The following is a 25,659-nucleotide window of genomic DNA, read 5'->3' as shown; positions in this document are numbered from 1 at the left end:
ATTAGAGTCATTCAAGCGGAATCAAAGGAGAGATATTTGTTTAACTTTAGAAGAAACTATGACACCTTTACAAAATGTTGACATCATTTTATATTCCTGTCAAGAAAATAAATAAGAGTTCTGACCACCTTGCCCTCTTCAATATTTGATGTTGTCAGTCATTCATTCTCTTTCCTCTGTCTTTCTCTTCCATTACATTGAATGTGTAGTGTTATCTCATATGGTTTTTTAAAATAGTATTTATCTATTTTGAAAGTCAGAATTATAAACAAGGAGACACACACACACACACACACACACACAGAGAGAGAGAGAGAGAGAGAGAGAGAGAGAGAGAGAGAGAGAGATTGATTCCATTCACTGGTTCACTCCCCAGCTGGTTCACTCCCCAGATGGCCAAAATGGCTAGTGCTGGGCCAGGCTGAAAACAAGAGTTAGGAGCTTCATCCAGGTTTCCTACATGGGTAGCAGGGGCCCAAACACTAGGGCCATCTTCTGCTGATTTCCCCAGGTAAATTAGTAGGAAGCTGGATTGGTAGGGATTGGTAGTGGAGCAGCTGGGACACAAATCCATATGGGATGCCAGCATCACAGGCTGTAGATTTACCTGCTACATCCCAACACCAGCTCCCTTAAATGGTTTTAAATTCTTGATGGCTAATAATGTGAGGGATTTTTTTCATATGCTTTTTGTCTATTGCAAAATGTCTGTTCAAATGCTTTGCTTATATCTTTTTTTTAAGATTTATTTTTATTTATATGAAAGACAAAGTTACAGAGAGAGGTAGAGACAGAGAGAAAGGTCTTCCATCTGATGGTTCACTCCCCAGATAGCCGGGACTAGAACCAATGCCCATATGGGATGTCTGCGCTTCAGGCCAGGGTTTTAACCCACAGTGCTGGCCCCTTCTTATATCTTAATTGCAGATGTTTCTTTTGATTATTGTGTTGTAGGAATTCTTTATATACAATGCATACAAATTTTTTGTCAGAGACTGCTATGTCCATATTTCTCCCAGTTTGTGAGTTGTCTGCTGATTTTCCTAAGTGGTAGATTTAAGTGAGCAGAAATTTTCCTTTTCAAGAAGTTCATGTTTTCCTAGAATTGACATAACAAAATACTGCAACCTGGATGGATAAAAAACTAGAAATTTATTATATCACAATCTGAGGGCTAAAAACCCCAAATCAAGGTGACAGGAAGGATTCTGAGGGAGAATCTGCTGCATACCTCTCTCCATTTTTCTTTCTAATTCAATTAATTATCTTCAGAAATTGTGCAGTGCTGATTTTTTAAAAACTTGTTGGCCTTGCTTCATAGTTCAGTGTATGATGAGTTTTGTAGTTGTATTATGTGCACTGTCAAAAATCTGTATATTCTAGTTTTTCCAGTGCAGGGTTATATGTCTATCCTAAGGTCAATCTAACTAATTTTCACCAGATCATTATTCTTTTATATAAAAAAACTATTTTGTTATAGACTTTTTAGTCAATTTTTGAAAATATTGATTTACATATTTGAATCTCTATAAATGCATATTTATAGTGTTATGTTTATTTGTAACAACTTATTGTAATTCTTTTTACTCTAATAATGCCTTTGTTCTTCTAATTTACCACATTAATTTTGAAAAAGGACTATAAGCTTTTCTATGACATTATATTTCATGTAAACAGCATCCAGGTGTATTTTTGTCCTTTAACTTGTGAATATATTATGCTTATTGAATTTCTGAGTTTTAGTAAATTTTTTTTAGATTTATTTTTTTATTGGAAAGTCAGAGTTACAGAGAGGAGACACAGAGAGATCTTTTCTCTGCTGGCTCACTCCCTAGATGGCGGCAATGGCCATAGCTGGGCTAACCTAAAGGCAGGAATTAGGAGCTTCTTTGAGGTCTCATCTCCATCTTCTGCTACTTTCTCCAGCACATTAATAGGGAGCTAAATCAGAAGGAGAGCAGTTGGGACTCGAACCAGCACCCATCTGAGATGTTGGCACTGCAAGTGGTGGCTTTATCCACTATGCCACAGTGCCTGCCTCAGTATTAGCAAACTTTAATTTACCAATATTTATTCTGAATTACTTACTAGATGATCTCAGAACCTTATTTTGTGAGTTTTATTTACTGGATTTCATTTTTTTTTTTTTTTTGACAAGCAGAGTGGACAGTGAGAGAGAGAGACAGAGAGAAAAGTCTTCCTTTTGCAGTTTGTTCACCCTCCAATGGCCACCGCAGCCGGCACATTGCGCTGATCCCAAGGCAGGAGCCAGGTGCTTCTCCTGGTCTCCCATGGGGTGCAGGGCCCAAGCACTTGGGCCATCCTCCACTGCACTCCCGGGCCACAGCAGAGAGCTGGCCTGGAAGAGGGGCAACCGGGACAGAATCTGGCGCCCCGACCGGGACTAGAACCCGGTGTGCCGGCGCCTCAAGGCAGAGGATTAGTCTATTGAGCCTCGGCGCCGGCCATTTACTGGATTTCTGTTTTGTGTCTGTTTTCTCTTGTTTTGCCTTACATTAGATTAATTATAATTTTAATCCTCTTTTTATCTCTAGAATTTGGAAGTTCCATGTTTTATTTCTATCTTCAGTGGAAAATTTAATTTTTAGGGAATTTTTTACGCAAAAAATCTCAAATTAATGGCTTTATCCTTATCCCAAAAATAATATACATTCAGAACAGTTTATTGAAATCATTCCTCTCCTTTTCTCTGAAGTTGCTGTTCTCCCATATTTTAGTTTTACTTTATTTAATGGCCCCAGGGTGGATGTCATTAGCATTGATTATTATTAAACATTTTCGTAACACCCATGCTTCTCTTATTTACCCGTGTGGTATCTGCTTCACTCTTGCTCTCACAGTCTGATCTATACTTCTGTATTAACTGCGCCTCTTGACTAATTGTTTAAGATTTCATGCAGCCAGGTTCTGTTACTGACAAATTTAGTTGCTATTATGGCAGTACTCCTAGCAATTTACAAATGTGTGGCCTTCTTTTTTTTTTTTAAACTTCTTTTGCTTGATGATCTATCATTTCTTTGTAAGCAGTCTGCCTTCTAAATCTGACTGCTTTTAAGACCTGTCCTTTGTCTTTTATCTTTTTATGTCTAAGATGCTGTATTTTCTTACTTCTCAAAGTACTTTTCCTTTTTTTTCAGATAATTTTGTTCTTTCTTCATAATGTCTTGTTCTCCTATTAAGACTTCTTTTGAAAATCTCCAATAGTTGCAAAAATCTGGTAGACTCTTCTTTAGATGGCTCGAGCTTGTGAAGTTCTTGGCCACTGGCTTCTCTGATGTGGGCATGCTTGATGACCCTGCTCCTTGCAGAACATCACTGCTTACTAGTCTGTTTCTTCCTCTGTGTGTGAGACTTCCTCCCAGGCCAGGGGGTGGGAATGTGCATCTGGAGTATTACGCCTGTATTGTCCACTGATTAACTCCACAAGAGGCTGCTAGCCACCTTCAGTTATTTTTTAAAACAATTTTTAAAGCTTTTTGGTATCTAGATCATATGAGGCCACATATGAAGGTCAATGCCCCCAGAAAAATATTGATTACTTATCCACTTAATGTTTTGCATATACTACTTAATATTTACATAATCTCAACAAGTTTGTGAGGAACATACTACTATCATCATCTCCATACTACAGATAGGGAAAACTTTTCACAGTCGCTTTCTTTTTTAATGTCTAATGTTCACAATTTTATTTTTTGAATGAGATGTGATGACCACTAAAATGAACTTTGTATCTGTAAATACAGCGGCAAGATGTATAATGATGTATTAAAACATTTTCTGAAACTTAGGAATGAACTGATACATTTCCTAGGTATTATTTACATTGTTAAACTCTAACAGTTCTTCCACATTTGAATAACTAAATAATGATATGGTTTGCCATATGTTTCCATTTAATGAAGCCTTGTATTGATACTTAAATGCTTCATTAAGTCACAAGCTGCCAAAATAAGTAGTTTTTCTCTTGTCATAAATGTGACATGGTTTAACTAAAAATTCTTGTCATTTTAAAAATTAAAAATGCTTTTATTCTGCATGTGTTATAAGCAACATCTCTCAATATTTCAGGTTTAGATACAAAACATTTTTGGAAGCTTATATTGTAGTTTGGGAATTTTTGTGCACAATTTTCTTGTCAGTAGCAGGTTGTGTGAGTTGTTATAACTATCATTTCATCATAAACTAAACCAAGTTTACAAGCAATTTTCAAAAGCTTCTTGAAGTGACACCTGTTTCATTAATAATAATAATAATAAGCTGAAAAAGTCCTAGGCTGAGCTGTAAACACCAAATAAAAACTGTAATTTCACCAAAATGATATTTCTTGAGGCATCAAGTAACCTCAAAAATGACAAGTTCAGTAAATAACAAGTTTAGATATTATGAAAGAACACGTGTAGCTTGTAACACTGGCATCAGATTTTGTTTCTCTACCTTTCAATGAAATACCTTATTTCATTTTGCACATAGTACTAATAACTTGAGATCTTGATATATCATTTTCTAGATTAGATTGGATAAGAAAAATAGTATTTGAATAACTGATTGTTTCATGGTTGTTTCATTAAACACGGCTACTTAAAAGACAACTGATGACATATGCCAGTTAACAAAACAGCACACTTTACAAAATCAGGTTAGCAGAAAACATGTTCTCAGAAGAAATGGGACATTATCAGTTTCTAGGGCTAGACTTTTGATACATATACTTCAGCATATAGCAAATGTTACCTGAAATTTTTAAAGATGTGGAATTATTAAAAATTATCAAGAACTCTGAAGGCAGATCTTTTTCAAGTGTTGTTCATGTGTCTTATTTTAATTATGTTTCCAAAGAAAAGATTTCTAAAACATTAGACTGTATATGCTTGCATATTTAATGTACAGAATTATTTTTATCTTTTCTTATTAATTTATTAATTCCAATTTTCCCTTAGCTTTACTAACATGCTAATAAAATTGTTTGTTTATAGAAAAATAGCAGTAGAAATCTATACAAAATTACAAACTCAGATGCCTGTCAGAGAGCAAGTAACATGAGTCTAAGATGATAAAATACAGCTGGGTCTGGTGCTGAACGTGGCATTCAGCCTAAGAGTACTCAGACGACTAAACAAACAGCCATAATATTTAAGCCAAAGAAAACATTCCTGACGTTTGAAAACGGACCCAAGGGCCACTAATTTTTAATCCCTGCTATAGCGATTCTTGATCAATGAGCAATGGTAACTAGTAAATTAGTTATCATTCTAATTTCATAGCCAATATTCCTTATAATATACTACTCACATTAGCATTAAATAATTATCATTTTTCCTAATATTATCTCTCTTTCTATGCTACAAGGTATAAAGTCACCCATGAACTATAAAATAAAAGACAAACCACGGGAGAGAGGCAACTTTCCCTTGAATAAACACTAGTATGTATCTCTCTAAGTCATTAAGAGCATCCTTACGGAAAGAGTCCAGAATATAATCTCAAATATTTAACAATGATATGCTATAATATGTTCGCGTTTTTAATATTTTATTTTATTTAAGGTAAACAAATGTCATGTGTTTCATATACTCAGATTTAGGAACATAGTGATACTTTCTACCCTATCTTTCCTCCCACACATGCTCCCAGGCTTCCTCCTACATCCTCTCTTATCCCCCGCTTAATTTTTATAATGATCTATTTTAAGTTTACTTTATATTCATAAGATTAATGCTAAACTGAGTAAAGAGTTCAACAAATAGTGAGAACCAAAAACACTATTCCTCAACAGTAGAGACAAGGGTTGTAAACAATAATTGAATCTCAAAATGTCAGTTTCATTCCTATGCATTAAGTACTCTATTATTTACCACAAATCATGGAAAATATATGGAATTTGTCTTTAAGGACTCCCTTATTTCACTAAGTATCATGATTTCCAATTGCATCCATTTTGTTGGAAATGACAGGATTTCATTTTTTTTACCACTCTGTAGTATTCCATAAGTTACATACATACCATAATTTTTTATCCAATCATCAGTTGACATGATTTTTTATCCAATCATGAGATAGACATGTGAGGTGATTCCATATCTTAGCTATTGTGAATTGAGCTGCAATGAACATGGGAGTACAGATGACTCTTTAATATGCCAATTATATATCCCTTGGATAAATTCCCAGGAATGGGATTGCTGGATCATATTGTATATCTATTTTGAGGTTTCTGAGGTGTCTCCATACTGTCTTTCAAAATGGCTGTACTAGTTAATATTCCCATCTACAGTTGATTAGGGTAGCTTTTTCCCCACATCCTGGCAAGCATTTATTAGCTGTTGATTTCTGTAAGAGAGACATTCTTAGTGGGATAAGGTGAGAACTCACTGTTTCATTGTAGTTTTGATTTGCATTTCTCAGATGGTAGTGAATCTAGGCATTTTTTTCATGTGTCTGTTGTTCATTTGAATTTAAGCTTTTGAAAAATGCCTGTTCAAGTCCTTTGCCCATTTCTTAACTGGATTGTTTACGATATGTTTTTGAGTTTCATGAACTCTTTATAGATTCTGGATATTAATCCTATATCAGTTTCAAAGTTTGCAAATTTTTTTCCCATTCTGTTGGTTGCTTCTTCACTTTGCTGAGTATTTCTTTTGCAGTGCAGAAGCTTCTCAGCTGGATGTAATCCCATTTGTCTATTTTGACTTTGATGGCCTGTAATTTTGGGGTCTTTTCCAAGAAGTCTTTGCCTAAGCCAAGGTATTGTAGGGATTCCCCAATGTTTTCTTCATGTAATTTGATGGTATCAGGTTGTAGATTCAGATCCTTGATCCATTTTGAGTTGCATTTGTATAACCTGCAAGGTAGGGGTCTTATTTCATACTTCTGAATATGAAGATCCACTTTTCCCAGCATCATTTGTTGAAGAGGATATCCTTTTTCTGGGGATTGATCTTAGCTTTTTTCTCAAAGATAAGTTGGTTGTAGAAACATGGATTGATTTTGGGAATTTCTATTATGTTCCATTGGTCTTCATGTCTATTTTTGTACCAGTACTGGGAAATTTTGTTTATAATTCTCCTATAGTGTGTCTTGAAATCTGGTTTCATGATGCTTTCTGGCTTTGTTTTGTTATAAAAGATTATTTTATCATTTCTGGGCCCCTTCTGTTTTGCCATGAATTTTAGCATCTTTTTTACTATATCTGAGAAGTATGTAGTTAGTGTTTTGATTAGGATTCCACCTAATGTTTAAATTGTTTTTGGTAATATGAACATTTTGATGGTATTAATTCTTCCAATCCATGAACATGGAAATTTTTTTTCCATTTTTTCTTTTCTATTTTTTCATTCATGTTTTGTATTTTTCATTATAGAAATCTTTCATTTCCTTGGTTAAATCTATTCCAAGATATATATTTTTTTTGTAGCTATGAATGGAATTGTTCTTAGAAGTTCTTTCTCAGTCATGGCATTATTTGTGTATACAAAGGTTATGGATTTTTGTGTTAAGTTTATATTCTGCCATTTTACCAAATTATTTTATGAGTTGCAATAGTCTCTTTTTGTTCCCCTATATATAAAATCATGTCATCTGCAAATAGGGATAATTTGACTTCTTCCTTTCCATTTTGTATCCCTTTGATTTCTTTCTCTTTCCTAATGGCTCTGGATAAACTTTCCAGTACTATATTGAATAGCATTGTTGAAAATGGCCATCCTTGCCTGGTTCTGGATCTTAGTAGAAATGCTCCCAACTTTCTGCCATTCAATAGGACACTGGCTATGGGTTTGTCATAAATTGCCTTGATTGTATTAGGGAATGTTCCTTATAAACTTAATTTGTTTAAGGTTTTCATCAGGAACGGATGTTGTATTTTATCAAATGCTTTCTCATCATGTATTGGATAATCATATGGTTTTTATTTTAAAAAATAAATATGGTGTATTACATTTATTGATTTGCAAATGTTGAACCATCCCTACATATCAGAGATAAATCCTTCTTGGTCTGTGTGATTGACCTTTCAGACGTGTTGGGTTCTATTAGCTAGTATTTTGCTGAGGATTTTTACATCTATGTTCAAAAAGGGTATTGGTCTATAGTTCTCTTTTTCTGTTGTAGCTTGTTCTGGTTTAGGAATTAAGGTGATGCTGGCCTCATATATGGAGTTTGGGAGGATTCTCTCCATTTAAAGTATTTTGAATAGCTTGAAATAAATGGGATTTATTCTTTTTTAAAAGTCTTGTAGAATACAATAGTGAAGCTATACAGTCCTGGGCTTTTCTTTGTGGGGAAGGTGTTTAAGACTGATTCAAAGTCCATCTTGGTTATTGGTCTGTTTAGGTTTTTCATGTCTCCATGACTCAACTTTGGTAGATTGTATGTGTCCAGGAATCTATCCATTTATTTTAAATTTTCCAATTTGTTGGCACATTGCTGTTTGTAGTAATTCCTGACAATTCTTTTCATTTTTGTGGTATCCATTTTTTTTTTTTAGTGAGTTGGGCTAATGGCATATGAAATTTATTTTTTCAAAAGACCTGCTCTTCATTTCACTGATGTTTTATTTTTTGGTTTTCAATTTTTGTTTACTTCTTCTCTAATTTTATCTTTCTTCCTACTAGTTTTGGATTTGATTTGTTGCTGTTTTTCTAGATCCTTGAGATGCACTGATAACTCATTTATTTGATGCCTCTCCAATGTCTTGGTGTAGGGACCGATTTCTATAAACCTCTCTCTTAATCTCATTTTTTTTTCTGTACCAGTAAGTTTTGAAATGTTATATGTAATCTTCATTCATTTTCAGACCTTTTTTTATTTCCCTTTTGATTTCTTCTATGACCCACTGTTCATTCAGGAGTATGTTGTTCAGTCTCCATGTGTTTACATATTTTCTGGAGATTCATAGTTTTTTTTTAAGATTTATTTTATTTATTTGAGAGACAGAATTATAGAGAGAGGTAGAGGCAGAGGGAGAGGTCTTCCATCCGATGGTTCACTCCCCAGATGGCCGCAATGGCAGGAGCTGCACCCATCTGAAGCTAGGAGCCAGGAGCTTCTTCCAGGTCAGCTACATGGGTGCAGGGGCTCAAGGCCTTGGGCCATCTTTTACTGCTTTCTCAGGCCATAGCAGAGAGCTGGATCAGAAGTGGAGAAGCTGGGACTAGAACCGGTGCTCATATGGGATGCCAGTGCTTTAGGCCAGGGCTTTAACCTGCTGCACCACAGTGCCAGCCCTAAGATTTTAATTTCCAGATTCACTTTATTATAGTCAGGAAATACTATGGTATAATTTCAATTTTTTTTTAATTTGATAACTTGTTTTATGGCCAAACATATGGTCTATCTTAGGGAAAGTTTCATGCACTAATGAAAAGAATGTGTATTCTGAACTGTAGGATGAAATTTTCTGTAGATATCAGTAAGGTCCATTTGGTCCATAGTCTAGATTAGCTCTATTGTTTGTTGATTTTCTGTCTAGTTGATCTGTTCATTGATGAAAGTGGGCAGTTGAAGTCCCCCATTGCTATTGTATTGGAGTCTATGTCTCCTTTTTAGATCCATTAACATTTGTTTTAAATAGCCATGAGCCCTGGCACTGATTGAATATACATTTTTTATAGTTACATTCTTTGATATTTTTCCCTCTGGTAAAATCCTTGGATCACAAAGCACACAAGAGCCTCTGCAGCTGCTACTGGTGTTGAACTGGCACCTTCTACCCACAAGTTGCCAGGCACCTTTGTGAGTGGATGGGAAGAAACATGCCCTTTTTTCACTGGGTTAGGCAGGTACCCTTGGCGCACTGCAGCCAGCACACCGCACAAATCCAAAGGCAGGAGCCAGGTGCTTCTCCTGGTCTCCCATATGGGTGCAGGGCCCAAGCACTTGGACCATCCTCCACTGCACTCCCGGGCCACAGCAGAGAGCTGGCCTGGAAGAGGGGCAACCGGGACAGAATCTGGCGCCCCGACTGGGACTAGAACCCAGTGTGCCGGCGCCGCAAGGCAGAGGATTAGCCTATTGAGCCGCGGCGCCGATTCAGATTTCATTCTAATTCTCCCTTGGGAATGTACTTCCTCCACTTTTTTGCTACTATTTTTCCCTCTCCTAAAGCTATACATCCTTTCTCTATTCAGCCATCTTGGAATCCCCCAATATGTTCAGTTTTGGGGTTGTATTTGCAGAATGTTATGAATATTTGTAAGAGAAATACACTAAAGGGGATGCTGAATCTGGTGGTTCATTAGAATCACTCAAGAATGCTTAAAATTGCAGCTCCAATCTTGTTGATTCCAGTTCAGGGGGTAGGAAGTGATTCCCAAAATATATACTGTGTGGGACTTTGTTCAAGGTCTTTTTATTTAGAACCATTGTCTTAGGACTTGGTCACTAGAAATGTGGCCCACAGATTAGAAGTAAAACTTCACTTGGAAATTAGCTGTAAATGAAGAACTTCAGACTTCATTGTAGATTTCTGACTCTTAATCTACGAGTGCACAAGGATTCCAGGTGACTTGTGTGCATGTTGCAGTTCAGATGCTATAGGTTAAGATACCTGGACCCTTATTGGGTCTGTAAGACTTGCTTTTGCTAGGTTCCAGAGACTGCTATAGACTGATTAAAAGTGAATAAAATGGATCCAAGATTTGAGACTGATATTGATTCCAGTGTTAATGCATATATATCATGAGAAATGATACCTGTCACAAAGGTCAGTTTATTTAATTAACATAATTAGCATCACTCTTCTAAAGAAGCCAACTATCTGGGAAACCAAATCACCATCAGAAGACATTTAGAGTACCTCACTCAAAGTCATCAATGAGAATACCTAGAGAAATGTTTCTAACATAGCCACTGGATGGGGATAATTCTTTTTTACAAAGAGCCCTTCCCCCTTGGACAGTATAAATTGTGTAATGACAAAGTTATTTACCTGAACCCCTTGCCTGTATCCCATTCTGTGTATCTTCTATGGACAATTTCTCTTACTTATGTAATATTTTGTATGAACTACCACTTTAATACTTGTGACTTGCCAGTTTAATATGCTTATAATTTATTGCTTCTTAGTTGCCAGGCATTATTTCACTCAAAATCATCATCTTTTGGTAGAGAAAACTTAAGGAATAGGGAGGTAGGCAAATTGCTCATTTTCCAAAAGCAGCAGGTGATAGAGGTCTGGATTCAAGTTCTGGCTTTTCTGAATCTAAGTCTGTACAGTGTACCCTGGAGCAAAACCCTGTGTTACCAAATTCAAAATATCCCCAGATCACCTGATTGAAAGAAACACTTATTTAGTAGTGTACTCTTTAATTCAGAGACTTGGGACCTAATCACATTTCACTTATATGTTGGTTTTCTAGTTTAAATTACAACTTCACAGTTCTAATGCTTTGGGGGAATTCTTTGATATAATTCTCAAATAGTAACAATTATTATCTTTTCCAAGATTATTAACTGCTTACAAAATATTTATTTAATAATGCTTTAGAATAGATGAAGACATAGTTAAAGAATCTCAGTAATTGGGCAAAATGAAAAGAGTGCGATTAAGTTACTTCAGAATTATTTTTATTAATGTCTCCTTTGTGCTGTTGAGTTTAGCAAAGAGAATTTTAAAGAAGAGATCATAGATAGATAATTAACTATTCTTTATTTTCTTGATTCTGAGGTTTAAAAAATATGTTCTAAGCAACACAAATATTAATTAGATGCTAATTAATAATTTCACCCATGAAACATTTACAAAACAAATATGCAAATCCTCATAAACCAACTTGCACTCTAGTGATGATTAGACTATCATTATATTCAGAAGCAATTCTGATGAATGCATAAGATTTTGAGAGTATGACCTAATGCTAATATAGTGAAAACTTAAGAATTCTTTTCAATTTTCTTTCTCTTTGCAGTTCTAAGGAGAATACATTTGTTAACTCATTTAAATCTTCTTCATATCTCAGTATTTCATTAATCTTTGAAATTATAGTTACCAGTTTGATCTAGATCAATGATTCTTAACATTTTTGATGCATGAACTCCTTTGAGAGTATAATAAAATTTGTAAATCACTCAACAGTAAGAAATACATTGGTTATGTAAGCAGAATTTTCTACTTCTGATAGTTCAAAAGCTTCTCTAAACTCATGAATGAATTTTATATAGACAACTCTGATACAGGTGGAAAATAAGAGATCTGCATGTAGTCCTAGATGAATGCCAATGAATTTGCGATCAACAACTTACTTTATCTCTTAAAGTATATTGTATATGATCCTTAATCCATAAAATCAGAGTTGATTGAGGAATTGAATTTCAAATTTAACTATTAAATATGGACTATCATGTTCACTTTTTTCTGAAGTATAAATATACTGTCATAGATTCCAGATATTGTCTTGCAAAGGACAGTAGGAAGCAATCTAATTTCTCTGGAAATGAGGCAACATCACTCAAGAAAGAAAACACTGGTCAAAATAACAGGGGCCTTAAAAAGTTTATAATTCACAGAAAATGTATGTTATAAAAATGTATGCACTGCCTGTGGATTTTTGCATGATAACAAACATCTTTTCATTATTATTTTTTGTGGGATACAGAAAGACAGATAGATAGCCCCCCAAAAAAGAGAGCTTATGTTCATTTGTTTATTCCCTGATGCCTGCAAAGGACAGGGTTGAGCCAGGTCAAATTCAAGAGCTGAGAACTCAATCTGCACCTTCTACGTGGGTTGCAGATACCCAAGTAATAGAGCCATCACAAGCTGCCTCCTAGGGTCTGCATTGACAGGAAGCTGGGAACTGAACCCAGTCAATCTATTATGGGATATGGGCACCCTGACTGGCATCTTGACTTCTAGGTAACATGCTGTTCTCCAAATTTATCTTTTATTTCCATTTTTTAATGAAATGTTTGTAGTACCTTGGTTTTTTAAGAATTATTTTTTATGGAATTTTCTGCCATGGAAGCTTTTGTGAACTAAAATTGTGAAACTCCTTTGCAGAGAGATTGCTGAGAAACTGCTGGAATTCTTTCCACTGCCAGGAAAACTGGGAAGCATCAGATAACTGATGTTGGGCAGTGCTACATTATTTTTACAGAAACAAAGATAGTGTTATAGACTATGGACCACAAATTTGATATCCATCACAGATAAAATCTAGATTGCATTGTTAAGCAGAGAATTTCTGAGCAATCATATACCAGGAGTCAGAGAGGTTAACTTAACACAAATTATGTCAAACAAGTCTCATTTCCTTTTCTGGTAAGATTGCGAGATTAATTGATCAAACTTTCATTTCTCCCAAATCAACTTTGGTGATGGTTGGCAAAATTTAGATGAAATTAGTGAATTTATTTTTAGTTATGAATCTGGAAATAAGAATCTCTTGTAGCATGTTATCAGGCTCTATTTTTTTTTTTACTTTCTTTAGTAATAATATACATTGCTAGGATAGAAGATAAAATAAATAACAATTAATTTTGTAGAAGAATAGATCCAACAAAGATAAACACAATATTTCTAAATGCTTTTATAGAAGAAAATTTGACTGATTTTAACACAGTGTGTATTGCTTAAGAATAAATATACTACTGGGTACTTAATCTGATAATCAATGACATACAAATGTACTTTATGAGGCTCAAGGAAAATGTGTGCTATGAAAAAATTATGTAGAGATATTAAAATAGTTTACATGCAAATATGCATCGCTTAATTCCATTTTTCAATGAGCTTTTTGAAATAGCCTTGCAAGTTTATGCATCCTTCAAATATTTATTGAGCAGTAACTATATGCCAAGTGTTGTGCCACAACACTGCATGCTGCCTTGATGCCCTCAGAATCAGCTATAACACTTGGCATAGAGCATTGTCCTTCAGGAGGCTCACAGTTTTAACTTGGAAGCTGAAGTGATAAACAACAGTGAGAATGCACAAAATAGTAAGTGCCATAAAAATAGTAAGCACATTGTACTAGGGGAATAGAAAGCAATGGGGGTCTAACTCTGACTCACTGAGGGCATCAGAAACCATTTGCAAAGGTTATGCTATCTGAGCCCTCTTTCAGGGATATAAAAAGGGAGTCTAGTGAGGGGAGCCCACAGTATAAGCACACAGAGCACCATCTACAAAGATGTTGAAGCATGCTGTGTTTAGGAGAACTGGAAAAAATTTCAAGTAAATTCAAGGGATTCGAGAAAATTTAAGCTGGAATGGGCAGATAACAATCAAATAATAGAAGGAAGTATTAACTTTATAAGTGTGGAAAGAAGAGACTGATGTTTCTCTTTAAAATCTTTTTTTTATATTTTTTGAAAGGCATGGTTACAGACGTAGAAAGAGACTTATCTTCCATCCGCTGGTTTTTTTTTTTTTTTTTTTTTTTTTTTTTTTTTTTTTTTTTTTTGGACAGGCAGAGTGGACAGTGAGAGAGAGAGACAGAGAGAAAGGTCTTCCTTTTGCCGTTGGTTCACCCTCCAATGGCTGCCGTGGTAGCGCGCTGCGGCCGGCGCACCGTGCTGTTCCGATGGCAGGAACCAGGTGCTTCTCCTGGTCTCCCATGGGGTGCAGGGCCCAAGGACTTGGGCCATCCTCCACTGCACTCCCTGGCCACAGCAGAGAGCTGGCCTGGAAGAGGGGCAACCGGGACAGGATCGGTGCCCCGACCGGGACTAGAACCCGGTGTGCCGGCGCCGCAAGGCGGAGGATTAACCTAGTGAGCCGCGGCGCCAGCCCCATCCGCTGGTTTACTCCGTAATGACGATAACAACTAGGACTACACCAGGCCAAGGTTAGGAGCTGGGAATTCCACTCAGTTCTCCCATGTGTGGCAGGGGCCCAGGCATTTGGGCCATCTGCTGCTGCTTTCTCAGGCACATTTGCTGGATTAGAAGTGGACCAGTCACTGGTATTGCAGGAGGCAGCTTAACCCTCTGGGCCACAATGCCAGCCCTGAGAATGAAGTTTTAATGAAATGCTAAACCGATGATTTTCAGTTATTTAACTTGTGAGAGAAGGGGAGAAAAGAAAAGGATGAATTTGGTTTGGGACATGCTGTTAAAGTATTCCAACACTTTTAACAAACTACTGGATTTCTTCTTTCTGGGATGTCTGATATACATGATCGTGGTGGTTATTGCTTTTGTCTTGTCAAATCTTTTTCCTGCCTTGGGTATTTCTATGCTTATTAGGTAAGCACATCATGAACTGATGTAATCAAAAGAGCCCATTCCAACCCTCCAAACATTGGGCAAAAATGGACATTGATCTAATTCATATTTTTTTAAAATTTTCTGCTTGGACAATAGGGAAAAGAACCCTTTCCATCCCTTATCATTAAAGCAATTATATCACCAAAATAAATCTGACTGGAGCCTAGACTCCAGCCATGTTTCCATCACCTGAGAAAACTCAAAATGAAAAGTTTAATAACATGAAGAATACAGAAACTCCTCCAAGTCCCCAGATTTGGCTTGGTTCTAACCACAATCCTTTAAATCTTTGAAATGCCTCAATTTATTTCCAATAAATCAATAAATTCCTTTGATGTTTAAGTAAGTTTTTATGTTCTGCTTCTGTTTCCTGCAAAGTGTCCAAACTACATATGGAATCTTAGAGTTTCTTCCATCTTTTTTTTTTTTTAAGATTTATTTATGTTTTTGAAAGGCAGAATTATAGAGACAAAAGGTTTAATCTCCAGATTGCTGGTTTACTCTGTAGATGGCTGCAATAGACCTGGCTGGCTCAGACCAAAGCCAGGAGCCAAGAACTTCATCTCCCCTGTGATTGCAGGGGCCCAAACACTTAGGCCATCTTCCACTGCTTTTCCCAGGCCATCAGCAGGAAACTGGATGGAAAGTGGAGCAGCCAGGACATGAATGGGCGGTCAACCTTATGGGATGTGGGCAGTGGCTTACCCTGCTGCACCACAATCCTGGCCCTTCTTTCTATTTTTCATATTGAAGTTGATTGGATGATTTCTAAGGACACATTGACTACTTTCCTTCACTTGACTTTGCTCAGAGTTATTTTGTTATTTCTGAAATCCAAACTCAACCTCAACCATAGTCTGATGCTGATAAGATATTGCAGTAGAGATCTGTAAAATATATAATGACAACATAACTAGAAAAATTAGAGTATGCAGTTGATTATATCAAAAAGGTTGCATTCATTTCATATTCTCATAGTTTGGTTATCATGTTGGCTTACATTCTCCTTAAAATTTAAAAAGAAAAATGCAAATAAACAACATATTAATTGCATTTAGAATTTATTATCTTTCATTCCTTTTCTTACTCTGTGTGTCTACATTTAGGTCAATAAATATTTAAACTTAAGCAGATTTTTAGAACTCACTTCATTAAAATTAGCTAGCCCTACTTAAATCTTTTTTCAATTTCCTACAAAACAAATTATCTCCAAATTGAAACTACTTTACTAATTTATTCTTTCTATTTACTGAAAAGTTTTAATTATATTATGCATATTGAACTTTGGAACAGAATTTGTTTTAATTATGATATTAATTTACTATTGACAACTTCATCACTGAAACCTTGATAAAAACACCCTTTAGATTTCACACTTCTAAAATTTCTCTTAATATAATTTAATTCATTATAAAACTCCTCTACTAACATGCATGCGTACCCTCTGCTCTATGACCACTCTGTGCTAGATATTAGCTACATTCCACTAATCCTAATTATGCTTGATAACACTTTCATTTTCTCTGCCTTCCAAAGATGTTTCCATCATGTGGGTGGAGTGAATTTTGCTTATCCTGTGACTCAGACATTCAGATCATCACAATACCACATCTACTGGTGTCCCATTTACTTATTTGATTACCTATAGATTCCATTTGAAAAACTCAAAGAATCACATATTAGCCAATTTTTTCTCACAATAAACACTAAAGTGCTTCATTAGCACAAGCAGAAGCATTGTTGCATGGGATTTGGTTAAAGGGATCAAGAATGAGAATCAGCAAATGCCCAAGCAGATTAATAGTGAAGTGAAAATCAGGAAAGAGGAGTACAGTGCATTCATAGGCACATTATGAAATTTAGATCTCTAGTTTATGAAATAAAACCAATAATTCAGAGGTCTCCTACAATGTGCAAAATGAAGTTCAAACTTTTAAGTAGATACTGAGTCACTGACATGAGCATCTTTTTCAGATTAACCTCTAGTGAGCCCAGCTTCAGTCAGACTCCCAAAACATGCTCTTTTCTTCCATGTGTATTTTTTTTAAGATTTATTTTTATTTATTTGAAAGAGTTACAGAGAGAGGTAGAGACAGAGAGAGAGGTCTTCCATCCGCTGGTTCACTTCCCAGATGGCCGCAACGGCCGGAGCTGTGCCAATCCGAAGCCAAGAGCCGGGAGCTTCCTCCGGGTCTCCCACAAGGGTGCAGGGGCCCAAGGACTTGGACCATCTTCTATTGCTTTCCCAGTACATAGCAGAAGCTAGATTGGAAGAGGAGAAGCCAGAACTAGAACTGGCGCCCATATGGGATGCTGGTGCTTCAGGCCAGGGCTTTAACTGGCTGCGCCACAGCGTCGGCCCCATGTCTTTATGTTTGTTAGTGCTGGTCCATTTTCCAGAAAATTTCATTCTGCTAACCTATCAAATTTTTACTTCAGAAATACAAGTAAGTTTATCTTTGTAGTAGTTTGATATTTCTCTATATCCAAACATATAATTGTACAGATTGGAATGGAAAGTAAACAACAGAAGTCAAATTTGAACACTAGTAACACTTGGGGACTTTCTTACAGAATTAGAAACATACTGATTTACACTACAAATTGGTAAAAAAGTCTTATCTCAAGTCATAGGGTCAATTCATAATTTGCTTTTCTTTTTTCCAAAGTGACTTAAGATAATTTACAGAAGTGAATGAATTTTATTTTATTTTTTTCTGTGAACAAATATCATTTCAAGGATGATAGTATTGGAGACAAACGTGTTCTTTGATTGCTTTTTTCATTGAAATTATCCACAAATTATTAAAATGAAAGAAAATCTATGACAAGATTGAAATTGGAAAATATGCCATCTACAACCCAGACAATTAAGAAAAACTTTCATATCTAATATATATGGGTCTAATATAATATTACAATATGATTACTGAAAAAATTTCAAATCTTTGTTTTCTTAAAGTTACTGAATTAATTCAGCAGTCATAGAGAGCTTCTTTGGATCAGTATAATGAAGAGGTATTGATTAGGAAGAACAAGGCTTGAGGACAATGATGAGCAAGACTATGCCTCCTGGATTCTTCTTTGCCTTTCCAAATATTGTTTTATGAAATCAGCATTAGAGCATGCCTGAGTCTGAACTGCACCTGTCTGTATCAGAAAGACAGTGACGGGAAATGGCACCTGAACACCTCTAGTATATTTGTAATGTACAAAGGTAAGGCTGGATGTAAGGGTGAGAAATATGGCAGAAGGAGATCATACTATGTAGATTAACCTCCTTTTCTATAATGGATCAGTACCACATCAAAGGCTTTGATGAATGGATGAACACTCGTTGCCTGAAGGAAAGAGCAGAGTGTGGTATAAGTAGCCAAACCTGGGAGGAGCCTGTGAAAAGCCACCCAGTGGGCCTGCCTTAGAAGGCCAGGCCGAAAGGAAATCTGGCTACAAATGTGGACCTGCATTATCATCATCATCACGATGAAACGGAGTCAGTGGAGACGCAGTGAAGACACAGTGAAGAGCTGGTAATAACCACTTTTGCACTGCCATATGTTTCAGTTTGGATTCTGGGGAGCAGACATACTTACCCTGGTTTCTGTCAGTTGGATTCATGGCTTAAGATTGAACAAAAATATTTTTCACTACTACACTGGCCATAAAATAAAATAAAGGAGAATGTTCCCATTCTGTCAGTATGCAAACATTAGAACTGTACAACTCATAGTAGTGAATAAAGAGAAACAATTTGATGCCCATGGAAAAGTCTACAAAATAAATGGGAGTAAATACAGATCTCAAGTTACAATGGAAAGTAATTTTTAAAAATATGTGGCATAGGAAAGAGAAGACAGTTTGTTATTAAAAATTCTACGTAGGGATAGGCAGATGGCCTTGCTGTTAACATGTTAGGATAGTCGCATCCTATATTAAAATGCCTCGATTCAATTCTTGGCTCTGGCTCCCAATTCTAGCTTTCTGCTAATGCAAACCCTGGGAAAAAGAAGATGATGAATCAAGTGTTTAGATCCCTGCAACCAGCATGGGAGACATGGATTGATTTCCTGATGCTTGACTTTTCTCTGGCCCAGCTCCAGTGATTTGAGGAGAGAATTAGCATATGGGAACTCTTTCTATTCCTCTTTCTCTCTCAAATAAATAAATAAATAAATAACTTATGTAAAAATTCAAAACAATGCAACATAGGCCCTATAAAATAAGAGATATAATTGAGAGGATAAGGAAAGAGACCTGGAGTGTTTCTTATGGTTTTTTCCTTTACAGCCATCCGTTTGCTCTTGTACCTGCTCCAGTTTTTTTTTCTCTACCTTCTACCATTTTCTTCATGCCCACCTCTACTTATTCCTGTGCTTTCAGGGAAGTTAACTCTATCCATGGCTATAAGCAAGCGGCAGGTACTTTAGAGCCAGCTAACCGTAGCAATATTATGTCTACATAATGGATACTAATTTGAGTGGGGTCAGGTTGGTTTTAAGAGGACAACTTGGGCAGACACACAAAATCCTTGTGCTCAGAAGGGATTTGCATTTGCCTTAAATCTTTGCTGCTGCCAACTTGAGCTTGTGTTTTTGTAGCTGAAGTTTGATGAATCCATGAAGTCCGTGAGTAGTATCAGTATGTGCTGTATCCTCCATCATTTCTTGCTGCCCAGTTGCATATAGCATTTGCAATGCCTTACGTGCTAACCAAAGAATTTTGGTGACCCTATGATCAATGAGAAAACAAAAACCTCAAAATTAATACCAAGTAAGACTTGTACATTTGTGACTGAGAAAGAGCACTGACAAACCTGAGAGGTTAAACTTTCCAGTAAAACCAGAATGTGATTAAACCAAAAAAAGCAAAGAAGTTCTAAGAAACACAAACAATCAAAGAAGCTTTTTTATTGTCTTTCCTATTCACATAACTTTTCTGAATTTATCAACCACTTACCATGAAAAGGATGATATAGATAGAAAAAAAAGGAAACCAAAGATAGAGAAGGGTGGTAGAATGAAGTTTTATCAAGAGTAATATAAGTGATTGACCTTGTGGTGCAGCAGGATAAACCAACACCTATGACACTGGCATCCTGTATGGATGCTGGTTCTATTCCTGACTGCTCCACTTCCAATCCAGCTCCCTGCTAATGTGCCTGGGAAAGCAGCAGATGATGGCCCCAAGTTCTTGTAACCTTGCACCAACATGGGAGACCTAGATTAAACTCCTGGCTTCTGACTTTGGCCTGGCCCAGCCCCAGCTGTTGCAGCCATTTGAGGAGTAAGCCAGTGGATGGAAGAGCTTTCTCTCTCTCAAGTATTGATTGTGAAAGTTAAAATTTAGATGAAGGATGAAAAATAAGAATCAAATTGGAGGGCAGAAAAAAAAAACAGGTTCTTAAAAACATTGTTAACCAGTAAACACCCATAGAATGGAAGAATAACTTAAATCAATACATCCTTACTTAAAACAGTTGGAGCAGAGTTCTCTATTATTTATCATCTGGTACATGTTAACCTGTGCAACATACAGCTGAAAAGATAGATATATTAGATATTGCTTTGAAATGGGAGTAAGAAGAAAATTAAAAATATTTTGAGAAAGATAAAATTATATAACATCAGAAAATGCAATAAATAGTAAGAATGAAAATATATAAGCCAGATAATGCAAATCAATAATGTGAATGAACTTGACCTGCTAAAAGCAAGTGAGAACTAAATAAATGACACTAATTTAAAAAGAGAGGAAGACTAATAGGAAAGGGAATAGAACCTAACATATTTATTATGTTTTACTTAATAAGCAATCAGAATTTTTAGGCTGAAACAATAACATAAAATATTGTGACTCAAAGAAAGATCCAAATCATCTTTTAAAACTAACCCCAGAAAATCTAGACAGAATTAGTAAAATTGATGCATCCAAAATAATCTAATGTTATTTTAGATATCAAAAACTGGAGTTACATAAGCATGAAAGCAGAGAAGAAAGTCAACTGTAGTCCAGGTGGACTCAGATTTTTACCTCTGCAATAGGAAATGACACAAATGCATAAATGCCTCTGAGGAAAAAGCTCATGGCCCAACATTCCACACGCAGCCAGTTTGTGATTTGTATATGAATTCAACATAAACACATATTAACATATACAGAATTCAGAAAGTTTGCTATCCTAAAACATTTTTTAAAAAGATTTATTTATTTATTTGAAAGTCAGAGTTACACAGAGAGAGGAGAGGCAGAGAGAGAGAGGTCTTCCATCTGATGGTTCACTCCCCAGATGGCCACAACGGCCGGAGCTGTGTCAATCTGAAGCCAGGAGCCAGAAGTTTCTTCCAGGTCTCCCACAAGGGTGCAGGGGCCCAAGTACTTGAGCCATCTTCTACTGCTTTCCCAGGCCACAGCAGAGAGCTGTATTGGAAGATGAGCAGCCGGGACTAGAACCGGTGCCCATATGGGATGCTGGTGCTTCAGGCCAGGGCTTTAGCCTACTGCGTCACATAGCCAGCCCCTATCCTTAAACTTTTTAAAATATATTTTTCAAAACTACGACTCAGTAAACCTAAAGATGGATCAATGTAACCAGTATCTCCAAGTCCTCTGAACTTTAAGTTTATATTTCTTTTAAAGCTCAAATAGATGCCATCCAGACAGCATGGAGGAGAGGTAATACTTTCTCAAATATTAAGGTCAGACACATCAGTTTTATTACATTTTCCCCTTCTAACTGTAGTTCCTGCTTCTCTACACATCTCCTACCATTTATTTTTACCATATCCATGAGGGTACTTCAAAAAGTTTTTGGAAATGGAATTAAATGATTTAACACTCTGGAGTTAAAATTTCCATAGTTTACATACTATGCATTTTCTGCAAATGAAGACCTCTCATAATGCTCTTCCAAATTTTTGCAGTTTTCTTTATTTCAACTTATGAATAAGCTTGCTTCTTTATTTCTTGAGCTTGTACACAAGAATATTACTGGAATGTAATGATTACCAACCATTACTAAGGATTCAAGAGCACAAAAGAAAAACAATACAAAAAGGAACATACAATCCATATATATACATATATGTGTATATATGTATATATATCCTTCTCAATTCCATTGTCAAATATCATTGCAGAATTGTTCTCGGTCTGCCTATATGTTTCTGGGAACCTTTCCATTGCAGATATTGCCCAAAATCTATTGTTACTTTGAAACTTTCAAGTCTCAACTACTCTCTTGTTTGTAATTTTCAATCACATAAATAAAAATATTAGTTAATAATAGTTTCTTAAGGAAGCCTATTTTTCAGCATTAGGTTATCATGCATTTATCCATTCACAGACTATTTTACATTTCATTGTTCCACCTTGCCCTTCAGTAGACAGTAGAATAGTGGTTACTAGAGTCTGAAGATGGTGGGGGAAAAGGGGATGAGAGCATGGTTAACAGGTATGGGAGTGAATTTGGATAGGAGGAAACTTCTAATGTTCTATTGCACAGTCAACTATGGTTGAGTATTAATTCTATATTTAATAATAGCAGATGAAGAGTATTTTGAATGTTCCTGTTGCAAGGAAATGATAACCATTTGAGGTGATGGATATATCAACAATCTTGATCTGGCCATTAACATTGTATACATATACATAAATATCACACAACACAAATATATATAGTGATTATGTGGCAATTTTTTAAAAAGTTAAATTGATTTTTCATTTCCCCTCACTGGCCTTTCATCTTAGCTTATGGCTCAATTAATTACTTTTTCCCATGCAATACAAATGTCCATGCCAAGGAGATATATTTGGATTTAGATCTTGAACACAACTAACAGGGTTTTAATTAGATATTCCTTACTGAACTCAGAGTTACAAATGGAATCCTTTGTCAGGGCTCAGATTCAAATACCTCTGCTTGCACAGTGTCCCAAGTTCTTTAAAAGCTTCCCCAAAATACAACTCTGCTTTGGCAATGTGATCTAAAGAAGATATTTTCCTCCATCCCTTAACAAATTTTATTCAATCTAAGGTATCATTGTAAACAATGCTGGGACACAGATATTTTATTTTTGGCATTGATAATTACATAATACAGTTTTAAGCTTGGGATTTTAGAATGTCTAAAAAATAAATAGCTTTTTTCACTACAGAAAAACAAAGGAGGCATGATCCTCATTATCAAAATACAAAACATATCAAGAAACAATCGTAAAAAATGAGGACAAGATGACTAAAATCAAACATCAACTATCACTATTAAACATATTTTATATATGCTTCAGTGAGGGGCTCCACTGCGGCCACCCGGCTTGTTGCTTTCTGGGCGCCACTCCCCCCCGGCCGGCCAGTGGCGTGACCCCGATTCTTCTCCAGCTCTTGGGCGCTGCTTTGAGCAGCGTCACCCTTTACACCAGAAAGCTGGCGGGCACTATGGGGAAAAAACAAAACAAGAAGAAAGTGGAGGAGGTGCTAGAAGAGGAGAAAGAGGAATATGTGGTGGAAAAAGTTCTTGGCCGTCGAGTTGTAAAGGGCAAAGTGGAGTACCTCCTAAAGTGGAAAGGTTTCTCAGATGAAGACAACACGTGGGGACCAGAAGAGAATCTGGATTGCCCTGACCTCCCTGCTGAGTTTCTGCAGTCACAGAAAACAGCACATGAGACAGGTATGTCAGAGGGGGGCAGGCGCAAAGCTGATTCTGATTCTGAAGATAAGGGAGAAGAGAGCAAGCCAAGGAAGAAGAAAGAGTCAGAAAAGCCACGAGGCTTTGCCCAGGGTTTGGAGCCGGAACGGATCATTGGAGCTACAGCCTCAAGTGGAGAACTCATGTTCCTAATGAAATGGAAAAACTCTGATGAGGCCGACCTGGTCCCTGCCAAGGAAGCCAATGCCAAGTGCCCACAGGTTGTCATTTCCTTCTATGAGGAAAGGCTGACGTGGCACTCCTATCCCTCCTCGGATGGTGACAAAAAAGATGACAAGATTTAAGTCTCTTGAGTACCAGCCCCGTCACATCTGACCGTGGGTTTCAAGTGAGGAGGGAAGAAGTTCTACTTGTCTTGACACCATAGAGGTGGCTTGAGAAGATGTCCTTTGAAGAGCCAGTATACTTTCTGTGCCCTGCAGCAGCCCGAGTGCTTTAAGCTGTTCCAAGCTATGTAGTTCACACACCCATCCCAGTGGAGGGGAATGGGGAGAAGGGTTTCAAGGCAGCCCGTTCTGTGCTTTGCTGAGAGAAGCAAAGGGCCTTCTATGAAGGACAAAACTTGTAGAATTGGGTGTGTGGGAGAACAAAAAGATACTGTACGTCTTCAAAGAGCATCTCCACAACCCACAGCCTTCTTCCCAGTAGTGTTAACTCTGCGTTTTTACAGCGTAGCATGTGTGTAGTTTTTGGCTATTACTGGTGTATTATTTAGGGGTGGGAGGGATGGGATAGGGAGAAAGGGAAATGGGTTGGATCATTTTGACTAAAATTTGGGGCTTGACTGGGAAAATGATGAAACAGTAGAGAGAACAACTAACTGAAGATTCGGTTCTATGTCCAGGATATTTTACCTTTTCAAAAAAATGTCATTGACACCATAAATGGGGACTGCGAGAGACTGTTGAAAAGCTGTGAATGCCTGAAACCTGTAAGCCACCACTACAGGCCATGGCTTTAACCCACTACACTACAGTACCAGCCTCATCCTGATTATTTTATAAAAGCAATAAATAATAACTTTGCCACTCTTAGAAATATATGTAACATATTTATTCTCCAAGTCTTACTTCATTTTGCTAAATGGAAGGTAGAAAGGCCAAATGATTTATAGCTAAGAAGAATTTGTCATCCACTGAACCACCATGTGCAGAATGGTAGCACTCCGTGAAGAGCAGACCTAGACAAGGATCTAGAGTGACTGTGTGCTCCTCATACATTGCTGACAAGAATGTAAGATGGTACAACCACTCAGGTAAAGAGTTTGGCAGTTTCTTAAACACTACTCAGTCATAAAAAAGAATGAAATCCTGCCTTTTGCAGTGAAAAGGATGCAACTGGAAGCCATTATGCTTAGTGAGATAAGTGTGGTTTTGTCTTTTTAAAAGAGAGAACACATGAAGTCTTTTTTGGAAAATATCAATCAGATTTTTAAAATCATGAATTTGTTGGGATAAGTTTTCTCAGAATTGAAAAGAAAACTCTAAAGATTCTAAAATTGTATTTTTTTTTAAAGATTGTATTTATTTTATTTGAGATGTAGAGTTACAGGCAGTGAGGGAGAGACAGAGAGAAAGGTCTTCCTTCCATTGGTTCACTCTCCAAATGGCCACAACGGCGTAACTGAGCTGATCCGAAGCCAAGAGCCAGGAGCTTCTTCCTGGTCTCCCACGTGGGAGCAGGGGCCTAAGGACTTGGGCCATCTCCGACTGCTTTCCCAGGCCATA

At 36.6% G+C, this 25,659-nt stretch overlaps 1 protein-coding gene across 1 annotated transcript; it reads left to right on the top strand.

The window, feature by feature from the left end:
• Nucleotides 1-23,580: 23,580 nt before the first annotated feature.
• LOC133769426 (chromobox protein homolog 1-like) lies at nucleotides 23,581-24,522 on the top strand. The gene has a single exon (XM_062204625.1). It carries the CDS (start codon nucleotides 23,662-23,664, stop codon nucleotides 24,214-24,216), a length of 555 nt encoding a protein of 184 aa, XP_062060609.1. The 5' UTR covers nucleotides 23,581-23,661; the 3' UTR covers nucleotides 24,217-24,522.
• Nucleotides 24,523-25,659: the final 1,137 nt, after the last annotated feature.

This window comes from Lepus europaeus, chromosome 11, assembly GCF_033115175.1.
Source record: "Lepus europaeus isolate LE1 chromosome 11, mLepTim1.pri, whole genome shotgun sequence".
Lineage (NCBI taxonomy): Eukaryota > Metazoa > Chordata > Mammalia > Lagomorpha > Leporidae > Lepus > Lepus europaeus.
Note: the sequence above shows the minus strand (reverse complement) of the source record. Positions and strands in the feature narration are given on the sequence as shown.